Source organism: Ogataea parapolymorpha, chromosome I (genome assembly GCF_000187245.1).
Source record: "Ogataea parapolymorpha DL-1 chromosome I, whole genome shotgun sequence".
Taxonomy (NCBI): Eukaryota; Fungi; Ascomycota; class Pichiomycetes; order Pichiales; family Pichiaceae; genus Ogataea; species Ogataea parapolymorpha.
The window spans coordinates 925,325-949,766 of NC_027866.1; the positions used below are offsets into that span (position 1 = coordinate 925,325).

Below are 24,442 nucleotides of genomic sequence, written 5' to 3' on the forward strand. Positions count from 1 at the left end.
GTGTTCGCTGCATGAGGGCCCGAAAACCACACCGGACGCTGCCTTGACATGTTTAGGAAATTGCAAGTGGGGCAGTGACTGGTATTTGAATTGTGTGAACTAAGTGATTTCGCTGGTTGTATCCGTCCCAATTCTGCGCTTGCGTAGATGGGAATCTATCATGCCAGTCCCGGGAGCAAGCAAAATTGAATATTTTTAGCTGACCACCCCACCCTTATTCTGGGACTTGAATTGCTTTTGGTCCAAGCGTGGAGTAGGCGCAACGATGGTCGGTAAAGCCCGGATTTTGGGCTGGCAAGCGCGCCGAGAATTGAAGATGTATCACGTACAGCCAGAAATCTGGGATGTTTCCGCATTTGTGCGAGACGCAGATCATATGTTTGAATAAGGTCTCGGCTAGTAAGTGTTTGCAGAAACGGGACAGAAATGCAGTTTGACAATGCAGAATTTATGCATGGGGAGATGCGTTTTTCTATACATCCTGCAAACGCATCCTTTGGGTGCCAACATTTTGCTTGTCTCTCAAGCTTGAGAAGCCCCGAGACCTGCTCGTTTCCAGCAGTATCGAATGAGCCGCATTGTACGATGTCTCTCTTGGTGAGTGAATAAAAAGGCTCCATTTCCTCCCACCTTTGCAGCACCGTTCCAACTTTTCAAATCCCTAGATACCCCATGCTTTTCCACCTTGTGTTTTCGACTTTGCTTTTGGCAATGTCGGCCTCTGCCGCGGACTGGTGGTGTAGTCTTGACGGCATCCAGTGTGGAGGTGTTCTCTGGATTGGCCCAACCGACTGTTGCAGCGACGACTACTACTGTCAGTACCAGAGCGAATGGTACTCTGTCTGTGTGCCGGTGTCAGACACCTCAAATTCTACTAGCTCCAACTCTGGTTCGTCCACTATTTCCGGCTCGACGTCGCTTGTCTCATCTGTCTCCAACTCCGCCGGCTCTACCAGCTTGACGCAATCAGGTTCGACGCTTACCTCGGTGACTTATTCTTCCGGCTCCGGAGTTAACCCATCTTCCTCTGCCAGTTCTGCCAGCTCTGGCAGCTCTTCCACCAGCTACCGCAACTCGTCATCGGCCTCTACGGGATCCAGTTCCACCTTGAGTAGCCTCTCGGCCTCTAGCACGAGGTCTGCATCCTCGACCGCCGCTTCGAGTTATTATTCTGCTTCGTCCAGACAGACTTCTGGCCAGACTTCTGGCCAGACAACGGTTTCCAGGTCTTCTTCAAGCCAAAGCTCAGCTTCCAGCCAGGCTTCAAACGGATCCAGCTCTGCTAGCTCTGCTTCAAGTAATGCCTCAAACTCTGCTACCACTGCCAGATCTGCATCAAGTAACGGATCAGGCTCGTCCAGCCGTTCTAGCTCTGGCTCAGGTTCTGGATCTAGCACTGCTACCTCAGGTTCTAGCTCTTCCAGCTCTGCTACCTCAAACTCAGGTTATGCGTCAAGCACCGCCACCTCTAGATCAAGTTATGGATCTACCTCTAGCGGCTCAGGTTCCAGTTCTTCCAGCTCTGCTGTCTCTGGTTCTAGTGCCCCAACCTCTGGTTCCAGTTATGGATCAAGCTCTAGTGGCACTGGCGCAAGCTCTTCCAGCTCTGGCTCAGTTACGCATCAAGCAGTGCTACCTCTAATTCAAATTCTTCCACCTCTGCTAGCTCGAACTCGGGTTATGCATCAAGCGCTGCCACCTCTAGCTCAAGTTATGGATCTACCTCTAGCGGCTCAGGTTCCAGCTCTTCCGGCTCTGCTAGCTCAGGGTCCAGTTATGGCTCTAGCACTACCCCTGCCTCAAGCTCTTCCAGCTCTGCTGTCTCTGGTTCCAGTGCCGCCACTTCTGGCTCAAGTTATGGATCAAGCGCTACTGGCTCTGGCTCTAGCTCTGCTACGTCTGGCTCAGGTTATGCATCAAGCAGTGCTACCTCTAATTTGAATTCTTCTAGCTCTGCCACTTCAGGCTCAAGTTATGCATCAAGCACTGTCAGTTCTGGTTCGACCTCTGCCACTTCTGGTTCCAGTTATGGATCAAGCACTGCCAGCTCTGGCTCTAGCTCTGCCACACCAGCCTCAAGTTATGGATCAAGCACTGCCGGCTCTGGCTCTAGCTCCTCCAGCTCTGCTAGCTCAAATTCAAGTTATGGCTCTAGCTCTAGCGCTGCCACCTCTGGTTCCAGCTATGCTTCGAGTTCCACTGGCTCTGGTTCAAGCTCTGCCACTTCTGGTTCTAGTTATGCATCAAGCACTGCCAGCTCTGGTTCCAGTTATGGCTCAAGTTCCACTGGCTCCGGTTCAAGCTCTGCCACACCAGCCTCAAGTTATGGATCAAGCACTGCCGGCTCTGGCTCTAGCTCCTCCAGCTCTGCTGGCTCAAACTCAAGCTCAAGCTCTGGCTCTAGCTCTAGCGCCGTCACCTCTGGTTCCAGCTATGGCTCAAGCTCTTCCAGCTCTGCTACCTCAAGTTCTAATTCTTCAAGCTCTAGCTCAAGTTATGGATCAAGCACTGCCAGCTCTGGTTTGAGCTCTGCTACTTCTGGTTCCAGTTATGGCTCAAGTTCCACTGGCTCTGGTTTGAGTTCTGCCACCTCAGGCTCAAGTTATGGATCAAGCACCGCAAGCTCCGGTGCAAGCTCTTCCAGCTCTAGCTCTGCCTCAAATGCGGGCTCTAGCTCTTCCAGCCCTAATTCAAGTTATGGCTCCAGCACTGCCGCCTCTAGCTCAGTCTACGGATCAAGCACTGCTACATCTGGCTCAAGTTATGGCTCTAGCTCTAGCTCTAGCTCTGCCTCAGCCACCTCGAGCAATGCCGCTTCTAACGCATCGTCTGCCTCAAGCCAGTCTTCCACTGCCTCCAACCAAGGATCCAGTGCATCGGCTACCAGCGGAACCTCTTCCGGCTCCAGCTCACAGATTTCCGGCTCCTCGTCTGGCTCCACTCAGTCGACCTCAGGACTTTCCAGCACTGCTAGCTACAGCTCTGTCCCGGTGACCTCAAGCCAAGCTAGCTCAACTGGTTCTAGTGGATCCTCAGCTTCCACCTCGTCCGGCTCTGCAGGCAGCACTTCTGCCAGTGGAGCATCCAATGCATCTAGCGGAGCATCCAGCGGTGCATCCAGCTACGGTGCTTCGAGTGCAAGCTCTACTTTATCATCCAGTGGTACTTCTGGAAGCTCCAGCGCTCCAAGCAGCAGAGTTTCTGCTTCATCGGCTAGTGCTGGATCCTCGTCTTACCGGAGCTCCAGTACTTCCAGCGGAGTCTCCAGCCAGAACAGTGCAACTTCTGGCCAGAACTCTGCTTCTAGTGCAACCAGTGCAACGAGTGGTTCGAGCGGTTCTAGCGGTTCTAGTGGCTCCAGTGTCCTGAACACCAGTTCATACGCTTCCAGCTCTACCAGGGCCTCAAGTGTCGCTTCTGGCACCACAGGCACATCCAGTGCTTCTAGCCAAGCAGCCAACACTTCTGGCACTGCTTCCAGTGGCAGCTACAGCAGTGCGTCTGGCTCTTCGAATGCTGGCACTGGCCAATCAAGCAGTGCTTCCACTTCGGCTGGCTCCTCTGGCTCCTCTGGCTCTTCCAGGACCAGCGGCACTTCTAATGGCAGCAGTGCTAGTGCAACCAACTCTAACCAAAGTCAGTCTGGCGCCTCCAGCCGCACCCTTGGTCTTTCGTCTGTTGTCTCTAATACTCAATCCAGTGGAACCTCCAGTGGAGCCTCAAGTGGGGCCACCAGTGGAGCCAGCAGCGGAGCCAGCAGTGGAGTTTCCAGTGGCGCTTCCAGCAGCTCATCTGGAGTCTCTAGCCGACTCAGTGCTACTTCGAGCGGATCCTCTGGCATCTCTACTTCATCTGGCAGCTCTGGTGCATCCAGCAATGCATCTAGTGGCTTCTCCACTGTGACAGCTTCTGGCTCCAGCTCTGCAACCGGTGCTTCTAGCCTCACATCTGCTCAGAGCGGAGCTTCCAGCCAAAACTCGGCCTCGAATACTTCCACCACTAGTCGGGCGTCAAGTGTCTCCAGCTACAGCAACACCAGTGGAGCCAGCCAAAGCGGTGCTTCCAGTGCTACAAGTGGTGCCTCCAGTGCCAACTCTAGCCAAAGTACGGCATCAAGTGGAGTGTCGAGCTACAGCAGTGCCTCGAATGCCAACTCTAGCCAGACCACCGCCTCCTCTGGCTCCAACTCTGCTTCCTCGTCTGGCCAAACCTCGTCTGGCCAAAACTCTTCCAGTGCCGGCAACACCTCTGCCAGAGCCTCCAGTACGGCGGGCACCTCTCAATCAGCTAGCCAGCCTGGCTCCACTGCTTCCAGCACTAATGGCCAGTCATCTGCCGTCTCTAGCAACACGGGGGCATCCAGTGGGGCATCCAGTGGAGCATCCACGTACGGCTCCAGCAGTGCTTCTGGCTCTAGCCAGATTACTGCAACGAGCGGCGCTTCCACCTATGGCTCCAGCTCTGCTTCAACAGGCACTTCAGGATACAATTCAAGCGGCTCTAGCGCAACCTCCGGAGCGTCAACTGCAACATCCAACCAAAACAGCTCATCCAGCAGTGCTTCGTCTAACGGTTCTAGTTCAGTTGCTGTCTCTACCGCTTCTGGCAGTGTCTCTAGTGGATCTAGTGGAGCTTCCAGTGTTTCTACCGGCAGCTCCAGTGGTGTCTCCAGCGGTGTCTCCAGTACTGCCTCCAGCGCTATTTCCAACAGCGCTTCAAGCCAGGTCACAGGAGTGAGTACATCTAGTGCTGCTTCTAGTGCTTCTAGTGCTTCCAGTGCAACCTCCAGCGATCCTAACACTGCCTCGAGCGGCTTCTCCAACTCCCTCACGGCAACGTCGAGCGGAGCGGGTAGCTCCTCCAGCAGCACCAACGGATCTAGTGGCTCTAGCAACACTGCTTCCAGTGGTTCTAGCTACGCTTCCGGCCAGACCAGCGTCACATCCAGCGGTTCTACTTACAGCTCTGCTTCCAGCGGCGATCCGTCAGGCGGCTCTAGCCAAAGTACCAGTGCATTGTCCTCTAGTGCCACCAACAGCTCTGGCCAAACCGCAACCTCAGGCCAAAGTACCAGATCGGGCTCTAGCAGCGCATCCAGCTCTGGCACCAGCTCTGGCACCAGCTCCGGTACCAGCGCCGCCTCCAGTCTAAGCTCTAGCTTCTCTGGCTACTTCAATACCTCATCCGTCGCTACTCCAACTGCCTCCTCTAGTTCCCGTACCAGCCTCAACTCGATTACCGCCTCCTCGGCGCCAGATTCGGCTACTAGCTCTAGTGGATCAGTTACCAGCAGCCTGAGCAGTTCCGCTGCCACCTCCCTGACTTCCGAATCTACATCCGGACAACCACAGAGCTCCAGCTCGTCTGGCGCCTCAACAGGAGCCTCGTCTGGTGTGACATCCACGGCCACGGACACTGCATCCAGCAGCAGCTCTTCCTCAGCCACGTCAGGAAGTGGAAACGCCACATCTCTCGCCACATCTTCACAGGCCTCTGGCACAGACCCTGCAAGCTCGACTTCCTCTGCCACGTCCGAAAGTGGAACTGCCTGCCCAACATGCACATCATCCTCTACCGTGTGCCCAACGTGCACCAGCACCGTTTGTCCTACATGCACTTCCAGCTCTGAGAACACAAGCAGCAGCTCCGAAGCAAGCACCGTCTGCCCAACGTGCACACTGACTTCTGGCACGCAGTCGCAGACTGAGGCACAGTCCTCGCAGGCTACAAGCGGAGCTTCGACAGATTCTGCTTCTGGAGCTTCAACGGGAGCATCCACCGAGGCTACCTCAGCTTCGACTGATCCTACCTCTGCGGAAAGTAGCACTGGAGCTTCGAGCGGCACTTCAACGGCAGCTGCTACGGGAGCTACTTCGGGAGCTACCTCAGGAGCCTCGTCTGAGACATCTACGGAGTCTGCTACCTCCGCCGGCTCGAGTTCCACTGGTGCCAGCTCCACTGTCTCCAACTCCGCTTCCTCCAGCGACCCAAGCTCCACAGGCTCAGAGTCCGCAGGATCTTCCACTAACACTGGAGGATCCTCGACGGGCACTGGGGGACAGTCTACTGCAGGCACATCTACAGGAAATTCTAGCTCCTCTACTGGAACTGCTTCCACGGGATCTGGCACGTCATCTGCAGGCTCCTCAGATCCTTCCGCTGGCTCTACAGATAGCTCTGCGGGTTCTACAAACACCTCTACAGGCTCCTCCAGCTCCTCCAGCTCTTCTACTGAATCCTCCACAGGAACCTCAAGTGACACATCGGCCTCTGGAACAGGAACTGGAGCCTCGGGTACCTCTGGCTCGTCTTCTGGCTCTGGCACAGACCCTGCTACCTCCGGCTCGGACTCTTCGTCCCAGACGTCTGGATCCGCAGCATCTGGAGCTTCAAATGTTGCTGACCCAGGAGCTTCGAACATTGCTGACCCAGGAGCAGCTTCTAACACTGCCTCTGCTTCCAGCTCCGACCCCTCTTCTGCTGGTTCCGGAAACTCTTCCAGCTCCGCTGGCTCTGGCTCTGGCTCTGGCTCTGGCTCTAACTCTGGCTCTAACTCCGGCTCCGCTGGCAGCTCTGGCAGCTCCGCCAACTCCGATCCAGAAAACACGGCTGCAAATTCTCAGGCTACTGGTTCTCAGTCATTGACTGCGGCATCAAACACCGCGTCCGTCGCCGCCCAAGCCAACGCCCAAACCACGGCTTCCGGTACCCCTCAGAACACCTCTACACCAGCAAGTGGCTCTGCAACCGGCTCGGGCTGGGGCTCTAATTCTACCTCGGGCTCAAGCTCTAACTCCGGCTCCAACTCCAACTCCAACTCCAGCTCCAACTCCAACTCCAACTCCAACTCCAACTCTAACTCTGGTTCCAACTCCAACGCTAGCTCCAGCTCGAACTCCAGCTCCAGCTCTGCCTCTGCCTCTGGCGCTGGCTCCGGCTCAGGCTCAGGTTCCGGCTCAGGCTCCGGCTCCGGCGCCAGCTCAGGCTCGTCCTCTGCGCAGACAACTTCGTCTGCTGCTTCCGGCAGTGAAACTTCTCACTCTGCCAGCCAATCTACCCTCTACACCAGCACGGTCTCAAGCAGTGCGTCTGGCTCTTTCACCACTGCCAGCTCGGTGGCCACTTTCGAAGGTAGCGCAGCCCGCTCTGCAACCCCTTCGCTCTTCTTCGGGTTCCTGGCACTTCTTTACTTCGTCTGATATAATACGGAATCCTACAGTATATGTTTAATACTATCTACTCTTAGATGATAACACCGTTAGTACCATAAAGTCACTGACACTCTTTCGTGACACTAAGTCACGCCCTTGCAATACTAATCTCCAGTATATAAATTCTAGATATATCAAATCAGGGAGAATGATTTTCTGTCTTTTGACTCGATGCAGCACGCCGCGCGATGTCTTGGACGAGACCTTCAAAAGAGAGACGATTACGGTACAATGGTGTTGGCTGATAGGATATTCGGGAAATGAAGTCGTAGCTTCCAAAAGGGATAGCCCGGGAGCTATCTGATACAGACATGAATCTCTCCACAGATATGGCTCTAGCCGGTGCCAAGAAATTTCTGCGAACACTGGCTCAGCCAGTAGAACCGAAGGACCAGGAACAGGGCATTAGTGTCTGGACCCTGAACCAGATGGAAAAATACCAAACAGAACCCTTTTCGGTGACCAAAATCGAGATCCTGAGTTAGATATTAAATAGGTATGTATTTAAATTATTTTCGCACCCTATTTTTTCATCATGTCCGCTTCCGTCCCTGGAAGGCCGCCAAAATTGCTTTCCAACGCCTGCTTGTTTTGCAAAAGACGAAAGAGAAAGTGCGACGGAGCACGACCATGTGCAACATGTATCAAGTATAACAACGCTGATGGCTGCGAATACAGCTCCGAGAACGATCGGCGCAAAAAAAAATACGACTCGACTCACATTGACTATCTGGAGGTCAAGGCCGACCTTTTGGAGCTGCATGCTGCTAATCTCATCAAGCGAACCGAATCGCTGAAAGATTTTGATCTCAGTTCAATCCTCCCGCAGCCACCGCAGTTGACTCAGAATAACGACTTTGCTCAGCTAGGACACATGGGAGAACAATACACCAACATCAACGCCCTGGAAGAAATAGTGTCCACCGCATGGAAGGTGAGGAAGCACGGAGACAAAACGGAGTTTTATGGGCCGCTTTCCGGACGACAGGGTGTGGAGGAGGACGGAGACGAGAAGTTTTTGAATCCGGAAACTGAGCTGCTGGATATCGATTTTTGCTCACCACAGTTCAGAGAGCACCTCTTCAACGTGTTTGAGGAAAACTTTGGCAAATTTTTCTACGTTTCTCAGCTCACACTGGACATGGTGCGATCCTGGCCGTATCCATGTGTTGAGCCGGACCACCGTTTATTGATGTGCTCGATTTTTGCTTACGCCTCAGCTTATGTCAGACCATCTATCACACATGCGTTTCTTGAAAGTGCCGAAAACGCTGCAATCACTGCGTGTAAAGAAGCTTTGAACGAAAACACCTTACAGGGACTGCTTATATTGTCATGTTTTGAGCTTGGGATGGCCCAAGACTCAAGTTCTTGGCTGTTTGACGCCATGTGTGCTTCTCAGGCCCAATACATTGGTCTTCATACTATTGAGAAGCCTACCAAATCTAGTATCCCAACAAGTGTTGTGCCCATATCGCCACTAAAGAGTGCGCTTTTTTGGTCCATCATTCTGCAGGACAGGTTCATTACCACTGTGTTAGGTCGCGGCTGTAGAATTCAGTATTTCAGAATCATGACCCCATTTTATAGCCCGAAAAACTCCCCGGAGAACGTTGATAGATATATCAGCGAGCTGACGTTCTCTTTCCACTCAAGACTGTGGTATCTCCATGACCGGTCCACTCAACAAATATACTCTTTCCGAGCTGACTATTTGCACAATTCCCATCGACAAATGCTGCTTGAGCAGGGTTTTTCCAATCTCCGTGCGCTTTATGAATCATTCCCCGATGCAATAATGTTAAAGCCCGTCACGAAAGATAAGCGGATTCTCCTTTTACACCTATCGTACTACGTTGTGCTCCTGTTGCTGCACAGGTCCTACCTTATTCAAAACCCCAAAACTATCATTGAGCTGATGGTCAAGCTATGTACCTCAGCATCCAAGGTTACGGAAAGATATTCCGAACTTCATGGATTCAACAACGCCCCGTACTTTGTCGGTTATCTCCTGTTCCAATGTGCCATGTTTGACTTGTTCATTCTAGCCAACAAAGATGAGTCGTTCCAGGCAGCAGCAAATTCTCAATTTGTGAAATTCGTGGCTGCTTTGAGCGAATACGCAGATGTTTGGACCCGAGGAATAAAGGATATCAAGGTTTTGGACAATCTTGCTAAACAGTGGAATGTGAGTGTTCCCATTCTTGATCAGTTAAGACAGGGAAGTCAGCCACCACCTGAGACTGTGATTGCTCAGAACGATGTTTACCAAAACTATTTGAGAGCCGAAATGGATCGAGACTTTGCAACGGACGCCCCTGTTCTTGATATCTACAACATACCCACGTTTCTTGATAGTTTTGATTTCGATTTCGCTTAGGTCAGAAGTACACTACATACTGTTTATCCAAATTGCGCGCTTTGCACCAGTTTTCGACCACACCGTTCATTCCTGGCGGTCCACATACCAGTAGCATATACTCTCCCATATTTTTTCCCTGAACGTAGCTGTCCAGAATATTGAATGTTAACCTGCCTTTCAATCCGCTCCAATTCTCCGGTAGATGATGCAGATCTGATAGCGAGTAATCAACTTTGAATTGTTCTGGATGTTTTATCTGTAGACAGTCAAGCTCTTCTCGAAGCAGGATATCGTCAACTTTCTTATTACCAAAAAACAACTGCACGCTTGTTGTATCTTCAGGATCGCTGAAAATAGCTTGCAGAACCTGGTAAGTTGGGGTGATGCCCGATCCTCCCGAGATCATAACAAAATGCTTCATTTGATAAGGCTTGTTATTGAAACTGCAGTGCCCGCACTTGACATACTCAAACTCGCCGACAGGTCCTTTGACCTCGATCTGGTTTCCCACTTGGAGGTTTTCGATAAGATTTGTCATAATTCCGCCGTTGGGGTATTCCCTATTTGGGAAATAAACCTTTATCAATATCTCTAGACGACCCCGCAAAGAATTGCTCGATTTAGGGGTGTATGCCCTCATCACATACTTGCCAGATGAATCTTTTAGCCTCAGAAACAGGTGTTTACCCGTTGGAAGACCGATAAGCTGTTCTGGATGCTCAAGGTCGAACTTGAATATTCTCGAGTCGGAAGAGATAATCTCTTTTTCCGCAAGTGTTATCTTGTGCCATTTTCGCGGATCGAGCAAAACTTCTCGCTTGACATTTTCCTCGACAGACTTTACTTTTGTAACAGAGCTGACCTCTTCGAGTCTTCCCAAGTGCATAGGAGGGAGCAGCTTTTTGGCATAAGATGAGTGAATTGCAATGAAATCGTCGGTAGCGTCTTCGCCGCTCACCATCAAGATCGACTGGGCACCTCCTGGATGGTCTTCCAAATACGAGCTACCATCAAATACGTGGCCCTTGACAGCAAACCATGGTTCTGTCTCGCTGTCCTTGTGTGCTTCAAACTCTGAGTATTTGATAATGACGTCCATTTTCTCCGGGTTGCACATCATCTCGATATCCTCATCAACACGCGGCTTCCTTTCAGCCTGCTTGACCGTATCGTCCACTTCTCCCCAATTATTATCTAAAATATCTCCACCTTCTGCCTTGACCCTATCCATCCAACCGCCAGGCTTGTTGGCCACCACTGGATGCTCAAATCGAAGAGCGTCACCCTCGCGGATAATGGCGACTCGATACCACCAATTGTTCAACATGGACGTTACATTCCAGTACATTGTGCGCGGCTGGACCACCATACGCTCATCCATGCCACGGACGAGAATATCTTTTGACGTTGCTAATTCAGAAAGAGGAACCTTGAGCTTCCAGAAACACCAGCACAGACAGCTCATTCTGTCGCAAACGTTCACAAGTCCGCCAAACAATCTGAAATAACCTGCCTCCCTATATCTGTCTTCCGGATAGTCGATCTCTGTCAGCTTCCAGGTCTTCCCCTTGTCAAGACTGATTTCGATTCGGCCTATTCTGATCCCACCTCCATTGTAGCCAAAACCTGCAATTTCGTACTCGTCGTCTGAAATCTTGATAACCTGCTGATTTTCGGGCTTGCAAATGATAGTTTGCAAGTTCAGATCATAGATGGCATATCGCTCGTCTTTCCACCACCTGTCATCACTTTTGGCCATTTCTGGCGTCACCATGGTCGGAAGAACCCGATTATCAAAATAATGATACCAATTTTCAGACGGCCGGTCGCTCACCACTAACTTTCTTAGCCATTTGACTGATCGTCCACCAATGACACCGGGGATGACTACTCGAAGGGGCTTTCCATGGTCAGGATGCAACCACTCGCCGTTTTGTTTGTATGCCATCATGATGCATCGTTCAGGGTCCATAGCCCAGCTTAGGCGGACACAGGTGCCGTATGCGCCATTTGCCGGGTTATCTGCACCCTCCATCCATATGTATCTTGCCCGCTTTGATGGTCTGGCTTTGCCTATCACATCTCCAAGCATGCATCCGGTCCAAAGAGAAGTAGATGTTCCAGCTGCTCCCCAATTGAAACCGGTCCCCTTTTTCACCATGTTCTGCTCCTTTCTTCTGTTTCCAGCACAGACCATAGTAACTGGGGTTGTATAGATATCGAACTGGTCCATTATGTCTGACAGTTTGATCTTATAAGGCGTTTCAACCATGCCTTCAATCGACACTTCCCAGTCCAAAATATTTTCATCAGGAACGTAAGGAACGGGGCCGTGATTTCTCACAAAATGAAGACTCACTGGAGTGAGAAACCCCGAATCGTAGAGCTTTGCCAGTGGTGGCTCAGAATTGAATGGGTGTGAACCAGTAAGTCTAAGAAGGTCAGGATCTCTAGCGACGAAATTATCTTTGGTCTTCAGATCTGTAGGAAGCACCTCGCTTAAAGGAGAGTCTTGCCTGACTGGAAAAGGCAGCTCCGTGATCTCCTTGATTTTCTTAATCTCCAGACCATAGGTCACCTCAGTGACAACAGAGTCCATTACAACTATCCAAAGTTCGTGAGGAATTACATGCAGGGTTTTTAGTAGCTACTATATTCGTATCCGTGCAAGATAAGACGGAGAATAAAATTTAACAAGCGGAAATAAAATTAAAATTTTGTCCATCTGGACGAGAGCGTTTCTAGAATTGGAACATTGATTCCGTGGCTTTGCGAAAACTCACATAGCATCTCCAGTTGCTGTGCGCCCCTTTTCCATCGTTGTCCAGAAATTTTCAGGGCCGTGACACAGGTTTCCAAGTTGAGAAGGTGTTCTGGACGTAGTTTCTCAGAGTATAGCACCAGATGTATCATCGCTGCTAAATAACAAATGAAAGCAAAATGGTAGGATGTTCGTTCAATGCCTCCTGTTTCAAGCAGGATCCGAATCAGTCTGGTTATTTCCTTGGCCGAGGCAACGCACTTGTTGTTGCTCAAGGGGTCGTCAATAAACAACCGGTGTAGCAATACCACACAGGCTTCGTAGTTTAGCTGAAACATTATTATGTGATAATTTTTGGAGTGTTTTTCAGCTCGGAAGGGCAATGGTATTGAATTTTTCAAAGCTTGGAACGCAAGCTCTGCGGTTTTAAGCAGTTTTCCTCGTTCCTGCGTATCACCTAAATCACCTTGTATAGAGCATATTTGGTCTGTGAACCTGTCCATGATATACCACACACGAGTCGTGTAGCAAAAACAGAGCTCTTCCAAATAACTAGGGTCGCGCGGCGAGAGTTGCACTTCATAGACAGGAGAGATAATTCGCTTAAAGTGAATGCAAGAAGGCACACCAATCCTTGACGTGATAATTCTATCCTGTGTACAGATAGACCATAGAAGTGCAGATTGGAATGGAGTGGTTCGAGGTGCAAACTTGGCTGCTGAAGAATGCTCGTCATACGATATATGGAGCCCCATATGCTGCGTCAAAGAACATGCCATCGAAATGTACAGATAAGACATCGAGTCATTGCCCATGCCCATTTCGTAGCAGGACAAGAGCAGAAGGCCCTGTAGCAGGTATTCGTCTAAATTGAACTTCGACGCATATACTGCAATTTGCGCAGCCTGGTTTATCAGTAATTTACTGATTTTGGACGCATGTGGATTTTTAGAATATAAGCAAGCAACCCCATACACGGTGAGCATAAGCAGCTGATGGGAAGGGTGCGTGTCGGTCGAAAAATCCCATGTCTCGAGGGTGGGTATTGTGAGCGTGATAGCATAGGCGATCTCCGAACAGTGTTTCTTGAATAAAGAAAGCAGTTCTGTTCTGAATATAGGATCAATATAGTACACATTGAGTCCAGATACTCCAACCAAGGGCCCAAGATCGTCGTATTGAAAATCAGGCTCCGGGGAGTGGTCGAGACGCAGGTCATCCATCTCATTAAGAAGAGTGGTCAATTTTGCTTCTTCGTCTACCCGCTTCAAAAACCGAGTTTGAGATTCTTCGCCATTTTCACCCAGTTGTAACTGCGGGTCGTTTTTGGAGAGAAATTCCTGAAGAACGTGTATTTTTTTCTCCAGATACTGGGTATAATCTGTATGGTACTTTCGTCTTCGCTTATCGCTGTCGACCTGATAGGTACATTCTCGCTTTCTTTTAATGCAGTTCAAACATGAAGGGACTTTGCCGTCGCAGTCCTTCCGTCGCAATACTTTACAAGAAGTGCAGATCCTCTGGGTCTGCGAGTTCATTAAGTATTTAACTTTTTTTTCTGATATCTTTATCTAATAGAAAATTACCAGTCGAACGATATTGCTTTGTCAACTAAATTTTTCTCCGTTGTTATCTTGCGCACCTGTTTAGCCTCTGTTTCCTGACTTGTCACCTTCCATTTAGAAGTTCCCAGGACCTCATCCAGCTCTGTTGTGGGCGGAAGTTTGGCATACACTTTGCCATTCTCCTCCTTAACCTCAAACGTCGCGATAGATAGCGCTTCATCGTTTTTGCAGGCACCGGACTTGAGGTAAAAATTTCGTTTATGCATCGGACACGATATGTAGCAGTTTTTGTCACCATCTTCCGAAAGAAGTCCCTGATTTAGCACAAAGGCACGTTTATGTCCGCACATGTTCTGAGAGCAATAGAGCTCGTTTTCGCTAGTTCTGAACAGAGCAATTTGGGTGTCCCCAACCAAAACCGTTGCCGAGGACCCTGCCTCTGCTAGAGGCAAATCTGAGCTCTCACAGACTTCCTGCCAGCTCACAGAAGACCACTTGATCTCATTGAATTTCTGGTTGGCCGCTTTCTCCGGCCACATTGCCGGTCTCGGTTGGCCTCTTTCTTTGACTATCTCCACAGTATCTTGGTTCTCAGATGTATTCACAAATTGCTTGAAAATTGGGTTGTCTTTCTCTTCAGAAACGGCCTTGGCCCACTCATCGTAGTAACCGGCTACAAGCTGGCGCATTTGGGCTTCCAGATCCTTGCAAATCCCCAATTTATCGCGGATGATAACGTCCTTCAAATATTCGATTCCACCATCAAGGTTTTCAAGCCATCGAGCTGTCCGCTGCAGTCTATCTGCCGTGGTAATGTAAAACATTAGGTATCTGTCAAGAATAGGGATCACCTCGTCAGGACGCACATTGGTAGCAAGAAGCTGCGCGTGCGCTGGCTTCATTCCACCATTTCCACCAACATATATGTTGAATCCATCCTTCACAGCGCAGAGACCAAAGTCCTTTGAGTGGAACTCGGCACAGTCTCTAACACACCCAGACACGCCCCCCTTCATTTTATGAGGCGAGCGTATGCCTTTGTACCGTTCTTCCAACCTGACAGCCAAACCAACAGAGTCTCCAATTCCGTATCTACACCATGTTGATCCAACGCAGGACTTGACGTTTCTCAAACTCTTGCCGTAAGCCTGTCCACTCTCGAAGCCAGCTTCGTTGAGATCTTTCCATATTTTCGGCAGATCGCTCTTCTTGACGCCAAACAAATCCAGTCTTTGTGCCCCTGTGATCTTTGTGTAGACACCGTACTTCTTAGCAATTTGCCCAATAGAAACAAGCTTTTCCGGAGTGACCTCGCCGGCTGACATCCGAGGAACAACCGAGAAGGTGCCGTTTCGCTGTATGTTTCCAAGGTATCGGTCATTTGTGTCTTGCAGACCATGAACCTCCTTTTTCAAGAGGTGTCGGTTGTATAGTGTTGAGAGAATGGAGCCAATGGTAGGCTTGCAAATTTCACATCCCGACGAGCTGGGGTTGTTTCCCAGCTCCTCCATGACCCTTCTAAAAGACCGGAAATTTTTGACCATAATCAGTGAGAACAAGTCTGCTCTTGAATAGTCGAAGTGCACGCATAGGTTGTTGGAGACCTTGCCACCCAACTTTTTAACCTCTGTTTCAAAAATGACCTTCACTGTAGGCTCGCAACCCCCGCAAGCTGTTCCCGCCTTAGTGCACTTTTTCAGATCTGCGAGACTGCTGCAACCATTTTTCACAGCTTCCACAAGTTTTCCCTTGGTGATATTGTGACAGGAGCATATTTGGGTCTCATCTGAAAGCTTCTCCATGTCATCTTCTCCCGCTTTTCCAATCAGAAGCTCGGATGGTGACTTGGGTAATGGTTTCCTTATCATCGCGGAGAACTTGGTGTAGTTGCTTGTATCGCCAACCAGAATTCCTCCAAGCATGTACTTGCCATCCTTTGTGAAAAGCAACTTTGTGTAAGTTCCATCTATTGGATCCTCAAACACAAGGCCACGAACTTCTTTCTCATATCCGCGAGGAAGCCATTTAGGCCCATTTCTGTCTGCAAAAAAATCGCCAAAAGATGCAACATCCACACCCATCAGCTTGAGCCTGGTGCCCATACTAGGTTCAGAAAACTCCTTTGGCTGGTGGAGTTTTCCCTGAGTAAGGTTGAAGGCCAGTATATCAGCCATTTCATATCCGGGAGCAATCAGTCCAAAAGTCATGTTATTCCAAGAAGCACACTCTCCAATCGCATAGATATTTTCATCCGAAGTTTGCAACATGTTATTCACTTTAAATCCGCCCCTTGAGCCCGCATTCAGGCCACAGCTTGTAAGCTCATCTCTTGGTTTGATACCAATAGTGTAGCAAAGAAGGGAGCATTCTTCAATTTCACCGTTATCGTATTTCACTCCTGTCAGATTTTGGTCTTCGTCAAAAAGCAGCTCTGACACAGTTGTTCCAGTTCGACAAGTAATCCCCAGCTCTTTCACCTTGCTGGTAAGTAGAGAACCACCCTTCTGGTCCATTTGTTGAGAAAGCAGCCAATGGGACCTATGGACAATGGTGATATCCTCAAACGACTCCATGTCGTAGAGAGCTTTGGCTGCTTCTAGACCGAGAAGCCCACCACCAACGACAATGGCTCTCTGTTTCTTTGCACCCTGGCAATAATCTATCATTGAATAGAGATCGTCGATGGTTCTGTAGACAAAGCATCCCATTTCACGGTAGCTTTTTCTAGTAGGAGGTGGTAGCAGATCGGTAGGAAGGATGGCCGTAGAGCCTGTGCAAAGAACAAGCACATCGTAAGACGCCCTGTTTCCTTTGTTCGTGGTGATAGTCCGAGCTTGCCGATCTATGTCAATCACCTTCTCATCAATGGCGTAGTTCCATTTTTCGCCGCGTAGCTGGTAGAACTCCTCTGGCGACAGAAGAAGATTTTTGAACTCACGGTGCTGGAAATACTCGGTGAGACCAACGCGGTTATAAGCAAGATATGGCTCCTCCCCATAAACCAGTATACTATACTCATTTAGTTTTGAGTCGTTCAAAAGTAATTTTTCGAGAAATGACAGGCCGACCATGCCCAGGCCCACAATGACAAGCTTCTTCTTAGCGGCCGGAGGAGTGATGTCCTCTGGCAAGGGAGGAACAGAACAAGTCATCAGATTCTACAAAATGAAGAGATGACTTTTGCAACTGCTTTTATTTGTCAGGCTGCTCATCCCCTTAGAATACTACATAATTTCCGTCCCTACAATTAATCTCCGCTTAGCAGATTTCTTTATCGCACGATCCACTATAAAAATTCTTATCAATAAGAAAAAAAATTACCTTGCATTGCATAAATAAAAAAGTGTAACCGAGATTTCAATCAAATTTCCGCTTTCCTAGGCCTCTCCTCCCTAATTGGAATAAGCACACAGGCCAAATTCACAACAGTGCAAACAATTCCTATGATCCAGAACGCCTTGAAGTAGTTGTTCACTCCATTTGCTATAGTGTACCTGAACACTAAACTAAACAGAATGCCTCCTAGGTTACCCATTGCTCCCGTAACTCCGCTCACAATACCACTGTGGTGTCTATTCACAACCGGAACACAGGCATAATTTGCACCGTTTCCCATCTCAAACCAAAGACACAAAAACGAAACCGACACTATGAGTCCCGCGATGGACAATTCCGGAACCAGTCCAACCCAGATCAAAAAAATTCCCTGCATCAAGCCAGTGAATATCATCCAGAACTTTTTAGCCTTGGTGGTCTTGAATCTTTGGTATAGGAAATCGGAGATAATTCCTCCGGCTGGTCTTGTCACCACGTTGAGAAGTCCAAGCATTGAGCCCCATGCTCCAGCTTTAGAGGTGCTCCACTTTGTCATCTTTTGCCCGAATAGGTTGGATATAATAGACTCCACTGCAAGCTCAGTACCAAACGAGCACATGTAGCAAAGTCCGACCAGCATTGTGCGTGGGGAAAAACAGATCTTGACCACGTCTTTGAGAGTTGGGTCTTCGATGATTTCGTCCTCATTTATGATGTCTGCGACTTCAAAAATTTCCTGGTCCTGATTTGGCTCAACCACAACCTCATCGATTGCGTTAACAGGCTCAACACAGACAGAAGTGAGTTCTCCATCCTTAGAGAAGTGTCTTGTGACAGAGACAGACTTCACGAGCATATTATCCATGTTGATTCCAAGGATATCTCCACGAAGGGACCATCTGCCTCTCGGGCAGTCGCTGCCAAATACAAAAATCACAATTGCTGTGATCATCAGAATCAAGAACGGCCCAATCACAAAAGAGTAGCTCCACGAATGGTGTAAAGAGTAACCTCTTTTTTCTAATGCATTTGAAATGGCAGGCATGACAAAGAATGCCACACCCCCTCCAGCATTTCCCCAACCGGCAGAGACGGCATTTGCTGTTCCTATAATATTGTTATCAAAAAATACAGCGCAGAATTGGGAGCAGCAAATAAACGAGGAGCCTAGGAAGCTGATAAAGAAACGGATGGCATGTAGACCTGCAACATTTGTAACCAAAGGAACAAATGCAGTTGGAATTGCTCCTGCAACCAGCACGCCTACCAAAGTAATCCGAGGGCCATACTTGTCGTTAAGGGGCCCCAAAATAAATCTGCCTAGTAAAGTTCCGGTCAGTCCACATATGTTATTATTGGATATATCCACTGCGGTGAGCTTTAGGTCCTTCTTTAGCATACCATGAAGAAGAGGCGGAAAAGCAAACCAGGAAAGAAAGCACACAAAAAACCCAAACCACGCGAAAAAGAAGTTTCTTCCATAGACGTTCCACAGGTTAAAAATTGGTATCGAGGTCGCTTTCAGGTTTCTTGGATTCACCGTTGGCGGTTCCCATAAGGTAGAAAGTCGCATCGTGTAAGATGTTGTTTGTATGGGAGCATTTCTACGTTGCAGTAACACCGTTATATATGTACGCTATTGTACCAAAAAAATCTTATCAACTTTTTTCGTCGTTATCACAATAGCAGGGTAGCAAAAAGTATGCAAAAAAATCTCCGTCGACGATATTTGAAGATAAAACACCAATTTCCGTAATGGGAATCTCTAATTTTGAGCAGAATATTCTCCGATGAGCTGGATGGTAGCCAAAAAGTCCATACATCAAACACCATAACATGTAACCGCGCCCATTATTGTGCCGCTCCCACGTGAGATATGCTATGAAAAATTATGCGATAGTGATTTCGAATAATTGTCTACTTCAGATGGTTTTCGAGGAGATCTTTCCATAGATTACTATCAAAAACAAAGAACATCAATTTGGTCCATATCATGTACAGAGTTTTGAATAAAGTCCTAAACGGTCCGGAAGAATAATTTCAACTTGAAACCAGCTCATCCGTAATATCATCGGGCTATAGTTGGACTCTTGGGCACTTTTGCAGGACCACCTTCACCTCGATCACACCCACTAGTTCTCGTATGCCTTAGCAACAGCAGGACGGGCAAGGACCTTCTTCTGCCATTTGGCAACGTTTGGGAATTGCTCCCAGCTTTCAAGACGAAGTTTCTCCTTGCGTCTTTCGTCAACAAATGCAATCCATGCAATGTCTGCAATTGAGTATCCCGAATCGAGAATGTATCCACTCTTGGAGGATGCTAGCTTGTCTTCCAAAAGTCCCAAGTAGTGCTTAGCGTTACTGATCGCCTTCGCCGTCTGTGACTCGTCATCAGCATGGGCCAGTGACGAAATTGCCGATGACAAACCATTCTGCAGGGAAACCCACGCGATGGCGTCGTATTTTGACTCGATGAATTTGCCTGATCCATGAACCTCCGCCAAATACTGCAATATGGCGGCAGACTCAATCACAGTGGTCTCGCCGTCTTTGAGCACAGGAACCTTACGGTCGGGATGAAGAAGAACGTACTCAGGGGAAGTACGGACATCGTTTCTTGGAACAGCTTCGCCCTTCCAGTCAACACCCAGCTCATTGAGGAGAATTGCAATCTTGCGCGCGTTGGCGCCGTATCCTTCAGCGTAAGGAAGATGATAAAGAGTAAGCATAACTTTTTTTAGCTATGGCAGCCACACAAAATCTCGAAACTGAAATACCGGACCACGGGATTTTCTCTGCGGCACGAGGCCGCGTGCTTGCAAGCGCCACACTCCGAAAAATATCAGGGCTGCTATTCGCGAGGTCAGATTTCCACCTAGACCACTGAGTGCCTCAAAAAGGAGTCCTGACAATCTCAGGGTCGAGGGCACGAACACTCGCTTTTTTCGGCTGGAATCTCGGCCAGAACCCAAATTCATTACCCAATCTTCGAGATCTGCACAACGGAAAATTAGCCTTTAGGTAGAATTGAGCCGACGAAAATTGCCCAGTCTGCTGATGAGGATTCAGAATCACCTAAATGTTGCGGAGATTGAACGCACAGACTTCACTCCTGTAATTTCTGGATGCACCCAACCGATAGCTAAGGCCTCGTTTCGGATGCTACCAGACATAAGGGCTCAAAAGCTTGCAGAACCCTTGGAGGACAGCTTCCTGCAGAGGTTCTTCAAGGTCGTGAATTCGCGCTAACCGGTTATAAAGAAGGCAACAAGAAGGTCACGGGGTCGTCTAGCAACGAGGTCCGTCAAACTATATCCCAACTTTTGTGACCGAGTAGCGAGTAAAACACGATATCCGATTAGTACAAACTGTCAGATCTTGTCGTGCATGCGCTGCCACTCTCCCAGGGTGCATAAACAATGCAGACGAGCTAGACAATACCTCACAAGCTAGATAGGCGGCGCGTGGCCGCTGCGCAGAGATGGGCCATCCCGCCGCACAAATAAAAGCATGAGACCGAGAGTCTGGTGAACAGATGGCTTGCATGAGAAATTGGCCTGTTTTCCATTCCCCACCGTCATACATCAACAACGACGACATCAGAGAGGCCAGCATAAGACTCCAAGTGGTGTAAAGATGTTTTCTAACCTGGTCCTGCTAGAGCAAGTGCTTGCAGACTTGCTCGACAGGGTGGACGCTATGGCTTATTTTCCAATAGATGGCTCTGTTGATACATTAGCATCTCTGGTGCGTGCAAGAATGGTACTGGTTGTACACTGCTCTCGTTTATTAGACGACTTTTTGCTCTGCGCCTCTCACGACAAAAGCGTTCTAGTATTCTCAATGTGTGCTTCGTTGGACAAGATTATAGCGAGCTATCAAGCTAATACACCGAAATGTGGATTTCGATTGTTGGAACTTGTACGCTTCATTCTACGTGATAACCCGCAAACGGGCGACAACCAGGTTTGTCAAGCTCTGGTCGAGTTATACAAAAAGAAACCTGTCCCTAATTGGTTAAAGGACAGGTATGACTAGCCGTTGGCTACCGCCCTCTGTCAAGTAATATTTTAGTCCGTTTAATACTCTCGCTCTAAAGCAGTGGCAGTTCTACTATCCACAGATCCTGATCTTAGGTAAGTTTGTATCCACAGGGTGAGTCGCTTGTCAAAAAACTTGAGAATATCAAAAGAGTATATACTAATCTCCTTCTTTGGCATTCTTATCTTTAGTTGCACCCTGTTTTGTGAGGTCTAGTAAAAGTACACAATCTTTGTGTAATCCTTCCATACCCATGTAGACAGAGAAAATCATTCAGAATGCACTAGGCAAGGTTATCCGACTCATTTGTTTGACTGCTTAGTCACTAAAAACATGATTGACATTTACTTGAAGCATGGAAATTATTTTCAGAGAACGTTTCCTTCAAGATACACAGTCTTAATTTTAAAAATCAACAAAATTTGAAATGGCATTTAATAAATATTGATGGGAGCGTAGCTTGCTTTTATACAACCATACAATCCCAATAGTGCAAGCATCACCAATCATCAGTCACTCCACATATTCGACAACGTCTTTAGTTTCAAAGGAAAGCTTCCTTTCCGGGTCGTAGTCAGCATCACCTTGAACTGGCATTGTCTTGGCTATCCGAACAGTGTCGAACAAGGTTTGAGACTGAATAAATATATCATCAATTTCCTCCAGGCTTCTGTCTCTTGTCTCCGGGAAGAATAGAATCAAGCAGGCTAGCAATACAAAAGCGACTGATCCATAAACAAAGTAATATTTGTAGCCAATATTGTTGAATGCCGTTGGAGAAGCTTCTGCAACTAAGAAATTGAATAGCCAGTTACACGCAGTACTGATAGCAGTGATCTGGGCACGGGACTCAAGGGGTGCAATTTCAGCCGCATACATGAAAACCACAAGAAGAAGACCGACAGGAAAAGCATACATTGCGACAAAATAAAAGGCCACCATAGCCTTTGCCGTAGCTGGATTTTCGAGGTCTGACGCAAGCCCACCAAGGATAAACTGACAAATTCCCATAATTGCTGCGGCGTGAATCATTGCATACCGCCGGCCAAATATATCAATCAGGAAGATGGCCGCAAATGCACACATTGCTTGCCAGATCTGAAGACATCCCGAGAAAATACGAGCCTCCACAGAGCTATAGCCCAGCTGCTGTTCAAAGATGCTCGTGGAGTAAAAGGTAACAATATTGATTCCGGTCATCTGAGCTCCAATGTTCAGACCAATAGCCATAAGACTACGCCTCAAATGCTTGTTTTTGGTTCTTGAAAACGGAGAAGCCTTAATAGCAGCTGGATCCTCCAAAAGAGACTGCTGAATCAGCGAGATTTCTCCTTGAACTTGGTCGCTCTCAACGGGTTTATCTTCCAGCCGAGCAAACACTTCTGCTGCTTCACCCGTACGCCCAACTTTCACCAGCCAACGAGGAGACTCTGGAAGGAAGAGAATCAGCGAAATACATATAATCGGAAAGAGCATCTGTAGTGCAATTGGAAACCGCCAATTGACGGAACTGTGTTTGACAAAATAAAATCCAAAGTCAACCCAGGTAGCTAGTGCCACTCCAAAAATTGCTAGTGACCCGCAGAGAAGCACCAGCTTACCTCTCAAACGTGCCGGAGCACACTCCGAGATGTAGGTCGGCACCGTAGCTGTGATACCTCCAACGCCAACTCCAGTGATCACTCGTGCAACAATAAGCTGCACTATATGGTAAGAGGTGTCCTGGATAATAACACCGATAATTGTGACCGTACAAACAGTCATGATGAACCGGCGGCGGCCGAGCTTGTCACCGAAAAAGTAAGAGGCAACACATCCGAGCACACATCCCAGTTCATAAATAGCAACGACCGTTCCCTCAATCACAGTCGCATGCTCTTTGTTAACTCCTGACCTACTGGTGTTCAACGTTGGGAACTGTGTCTCAAAAGTCTCCATTGTCAAGAGACCATTCATAATGGCTTGGTCGTATCCCTGCAAAATCCAAGCCGATGCACCAGCCAGAGCAATGGCAAGTGACAACTTATTACCTCTCAAATTTTGTAAAAACATAGTTGACTAATGAAGCCGACACGAGGCAGTTATATACATTTCGTTTTCGGGCCTGACGCGGGGTTAGTGCAACCATGCATGAGCCAAGAAAATTATAGTAAAAATCAATGTCCCGCAAGTTGCCAAGCCCTCGCGAAATCTGCGAATGCGGAGAAAAGGTACTTGACGGATAATGTTTCTCATTTGCGTGCCTGGAAACCTGTGTCCCCCAGAAAGCTTTGATGCTTTGCCAGTAGATAAGTACGTCTACGAGTGGATGCGCCAAAATCCAGTTCCTTCTTTGGAAGAGACTGCTTTTGAACTGCTGAAAATAACTATGCTACACGATGACGTAGTCCTGGTAGGACACTCGACAGGAGGACTTATTTGTATGCAAGCAGCGCTCCTTGACTCAAAGGGAACCATCAAAGGCATGGTGCTTGTGAATACAGGGGCAAACACCAATGGTCACAAGGATATCAGAAGCCATGTAAAAGAGCTAAGCAGTCAGCCTATCACAGATGCTTTTATTGACCAATATATTGCCGCAAGAGTGCAGAGTATTGACTCCATCAGCACAAATATCATGGTTGCCTTCAGGGACTATTATAAGTCACTCACCGAGCCCAATATACGTGCCGCAAATATGCTCCAATCTCAAGTGAACACGGATCTGATACCTGAACTGAACAAAATTAAGATTCCTACCCTTATTATCCATGGTAATCTTGACAGGGTGCGTCCAGTGCGATTTGCAGAGGAGATACATCGCTGCATCTCTAGTTCAAGACTCAAGACTTTGTCCTGTGGTCATTGTCCCAATATAGAGATGCCAGGTGAGTTTGCCCAGGAAGTGTTAGAATTTGTTTCCGAGTTGGGAGTCAGAAGTGTGAGGTAGAAAAGTACAGTATAATACATTTACAGTGGATATTAAAGAGACATACATGGCACAGACCAAAATTGAGGAGTACAAATCGTTACAGAGTGACCAATCTGGGACTTGAAAAAAAGCTGCACTCTGTATCACGGATAAATTGGATGCCGAAACTAAACTTGAAAACTTCCCCAAGAAAACAGAAAGCGGGGTAGCCCGTAATCAGTACTAGAACGTCCCACATTGGCAAGAAAAAATTTAATGCTGATTATCTAAGATTTA

General features: G+C 48.3%; 10 protein-coding genes across 10 annotated transcripts; 4 read left to right on the top strand and 6 right to left on the bottom strand.

Moving 5' to 3' along the window:
* Positions 1 to 711: 711 nt before the first annotated feature.
* HPODL_02382 (uncharacterized protein) lies at positions 712 to 7,696 on the top strand (the record flags this gene model as incomplete). Its single annotated transcript, XM_014082010.1, has 3 exons — positions 712 to 1,527; positions 1,605 to 7,131; positions 7,521 to 7,696. 3 exons carry the CDS (start codon positions 712 to 714, stop codon positions 7,694 to 7,696), a joined length of 6,519 nt encoding a protein of 2,172 aa, XP_013937485.1.
* A 50-nt stretch (positions 7,697 to 7,746) lies between these two features.
* On the top strand, positions 7,747 to 9,591 carry HPODL_02383 (uncharacterized protein; the record flags this gene model as incomplete). Its single annotated transcript, XM_014082011.1, has 1 exon — positions 7,747 to 9,591. The coding sequence occupies one exon, from the start codon at positions 7,747 to 7,749 to the stop codon at positions 9,589 to 9,591; it is 1,845 nt and encodes a 614-aa protein (XP_013937486.1).
* A 1-nt stretch (position 9,592) lies between these two features.
* Positions 9,593 to 12,172, bottom strand: HPODL_02384 (Nitrate reductase [NADPH]; the record flags this gene model as incomplete). The annotated part of the gene is made up of 1 exon (XM_014082012.1): positions 9,593 to 12,172. One exon carries the CDS (start codon positions 12,170 to 12,172, stop codon positions 9,593 to 9,595), a length of 2,580 nt encoding a protein of 859 aa, XP_013937487.1.
* Positions 12,173 to 12,282: 110 nt separating this feature from the next.
* HPODL_02385 (uncharacterized protein) lies at positions 12,283 to 13,872 on the bottom strand (the record flags this gene model as incomplete). Its single annotated transcript, XM_014082013.1, has 1 exon — positions 12,283 to 13,872. One exon carries the CDS (start codon positions 13,870 to 13,872, stop codon positions 12,283 to 12,285), a length of 1,590 nt encoding a protein of 529 aa, XP_013937488.1.
* A 44-nt stretch (positions 13,873 to 13,916) lies between these two features.
* On the bottom strand, positions 13,917 to 17,051 carry HPODL_02386 (nitrite reductase subunit NirD; the record flags this gene model as incomplete). The annotated part of the gene is made up of 1 exon (XM_014082014.1): positions 13,917 to 17,051. The coding sequence occupies one exon, from the start codon at positions 17,049 to 17,051 to the stop codon at positions 13,917 to 13,919; it is 3,135 nt and encodes a 1,044-aa protein (XP_013937489.1).
* A 209-nt stretch (positions 17,052 to 17,260) lies between these two features.
* Positions 17,261 to 18,787, bottom strand: HPODL_02387 (high affinity nitrate transporter NrtB; the record flags this gene model as incomplete). Its single annotated transcript, XM_014082015.1, has 1 exon — positions 17,261 to 18,787. One exon carries the CDS (start codon positions 18,785 to 18,787, stop codon positions 17,261 to 17,263), a length of 1,527 nt encoding a protein of 508 aa, XP_013937490.1.
* Positions 18,788 to 19,346: 559 nt separating this feature from the next.
* On the bottom strand, positions 19,347 to 19,943 carry HPODL_02388 (uncharacterized protein; the record flags this gene model as incomplete). Its single annotated transcript, XM_014082016.1, has 1 exon — positions 19,347 to 19,943. One exon carries the CDS (start codon positions 19,941 to 19,943, stop codon positions 19,347 to 19,349), a length of 597 nt encoding a protein of 198 aa, XP_013937491.1.
* A 430-nt stretch (positions 19,944 to 20,373) lies between these two features.
* HPODL_02389 (uncharacterized protein) lies at positions 20,374 to 21,252 on the top strand (the record flags this gene model as incomplete). Its single annotated transcript, XM_014082017.1, has 2 exons — positions 20,374 to 20,435; positions 20,820 to 21,252. 2 exons carry the CDS (start codon positions 20,374 to 20,376, stop codon positions 21,250 to 21,252), a joined length of 495 nt encoding a protein of 164 aa, XP_013937492.1.
* Positions 21,253 to 21,768: 516 nt separating this feature from the next.
* HPODL_02390 (uncharacterized protein) lies at positions 21,769 to 23,307 on the bottom strand (the record flags this gene model as incomplete). The annotated part of the gene is made up of 1 exon (XM_014082018.1): positions 21,769 to 23,307. One exon carries the CDS (start codon positions 23,305 to 23,307, stop codon positions 21,769 to 21,771), a length of 1,539 nt encoding a protein of 512 aa, XP_013937493.1.
* A 172-nt stretch (positions 23,308 to 23,479) lies between these two features.
* HPODL_02391 (uncharacterized protein) lies at positions 23,480 to 24,184 on the top strand (the record flags this gene model as incomplete). Its single annotated transcript, XM_014082019.1, has 1 exon — positions 23,480 to 24,184. The coding sequence occupies one exon, from the start codon at positions 23,480 to 23,482 to the stop codon at positions 24,182 to 24,184; it is 705 nt and encodes a 234-aa protein (XP_013937494.1).
* Between the last annotated feature and the right edge of the window lie 258 nt (positions 24,185 to 24,442).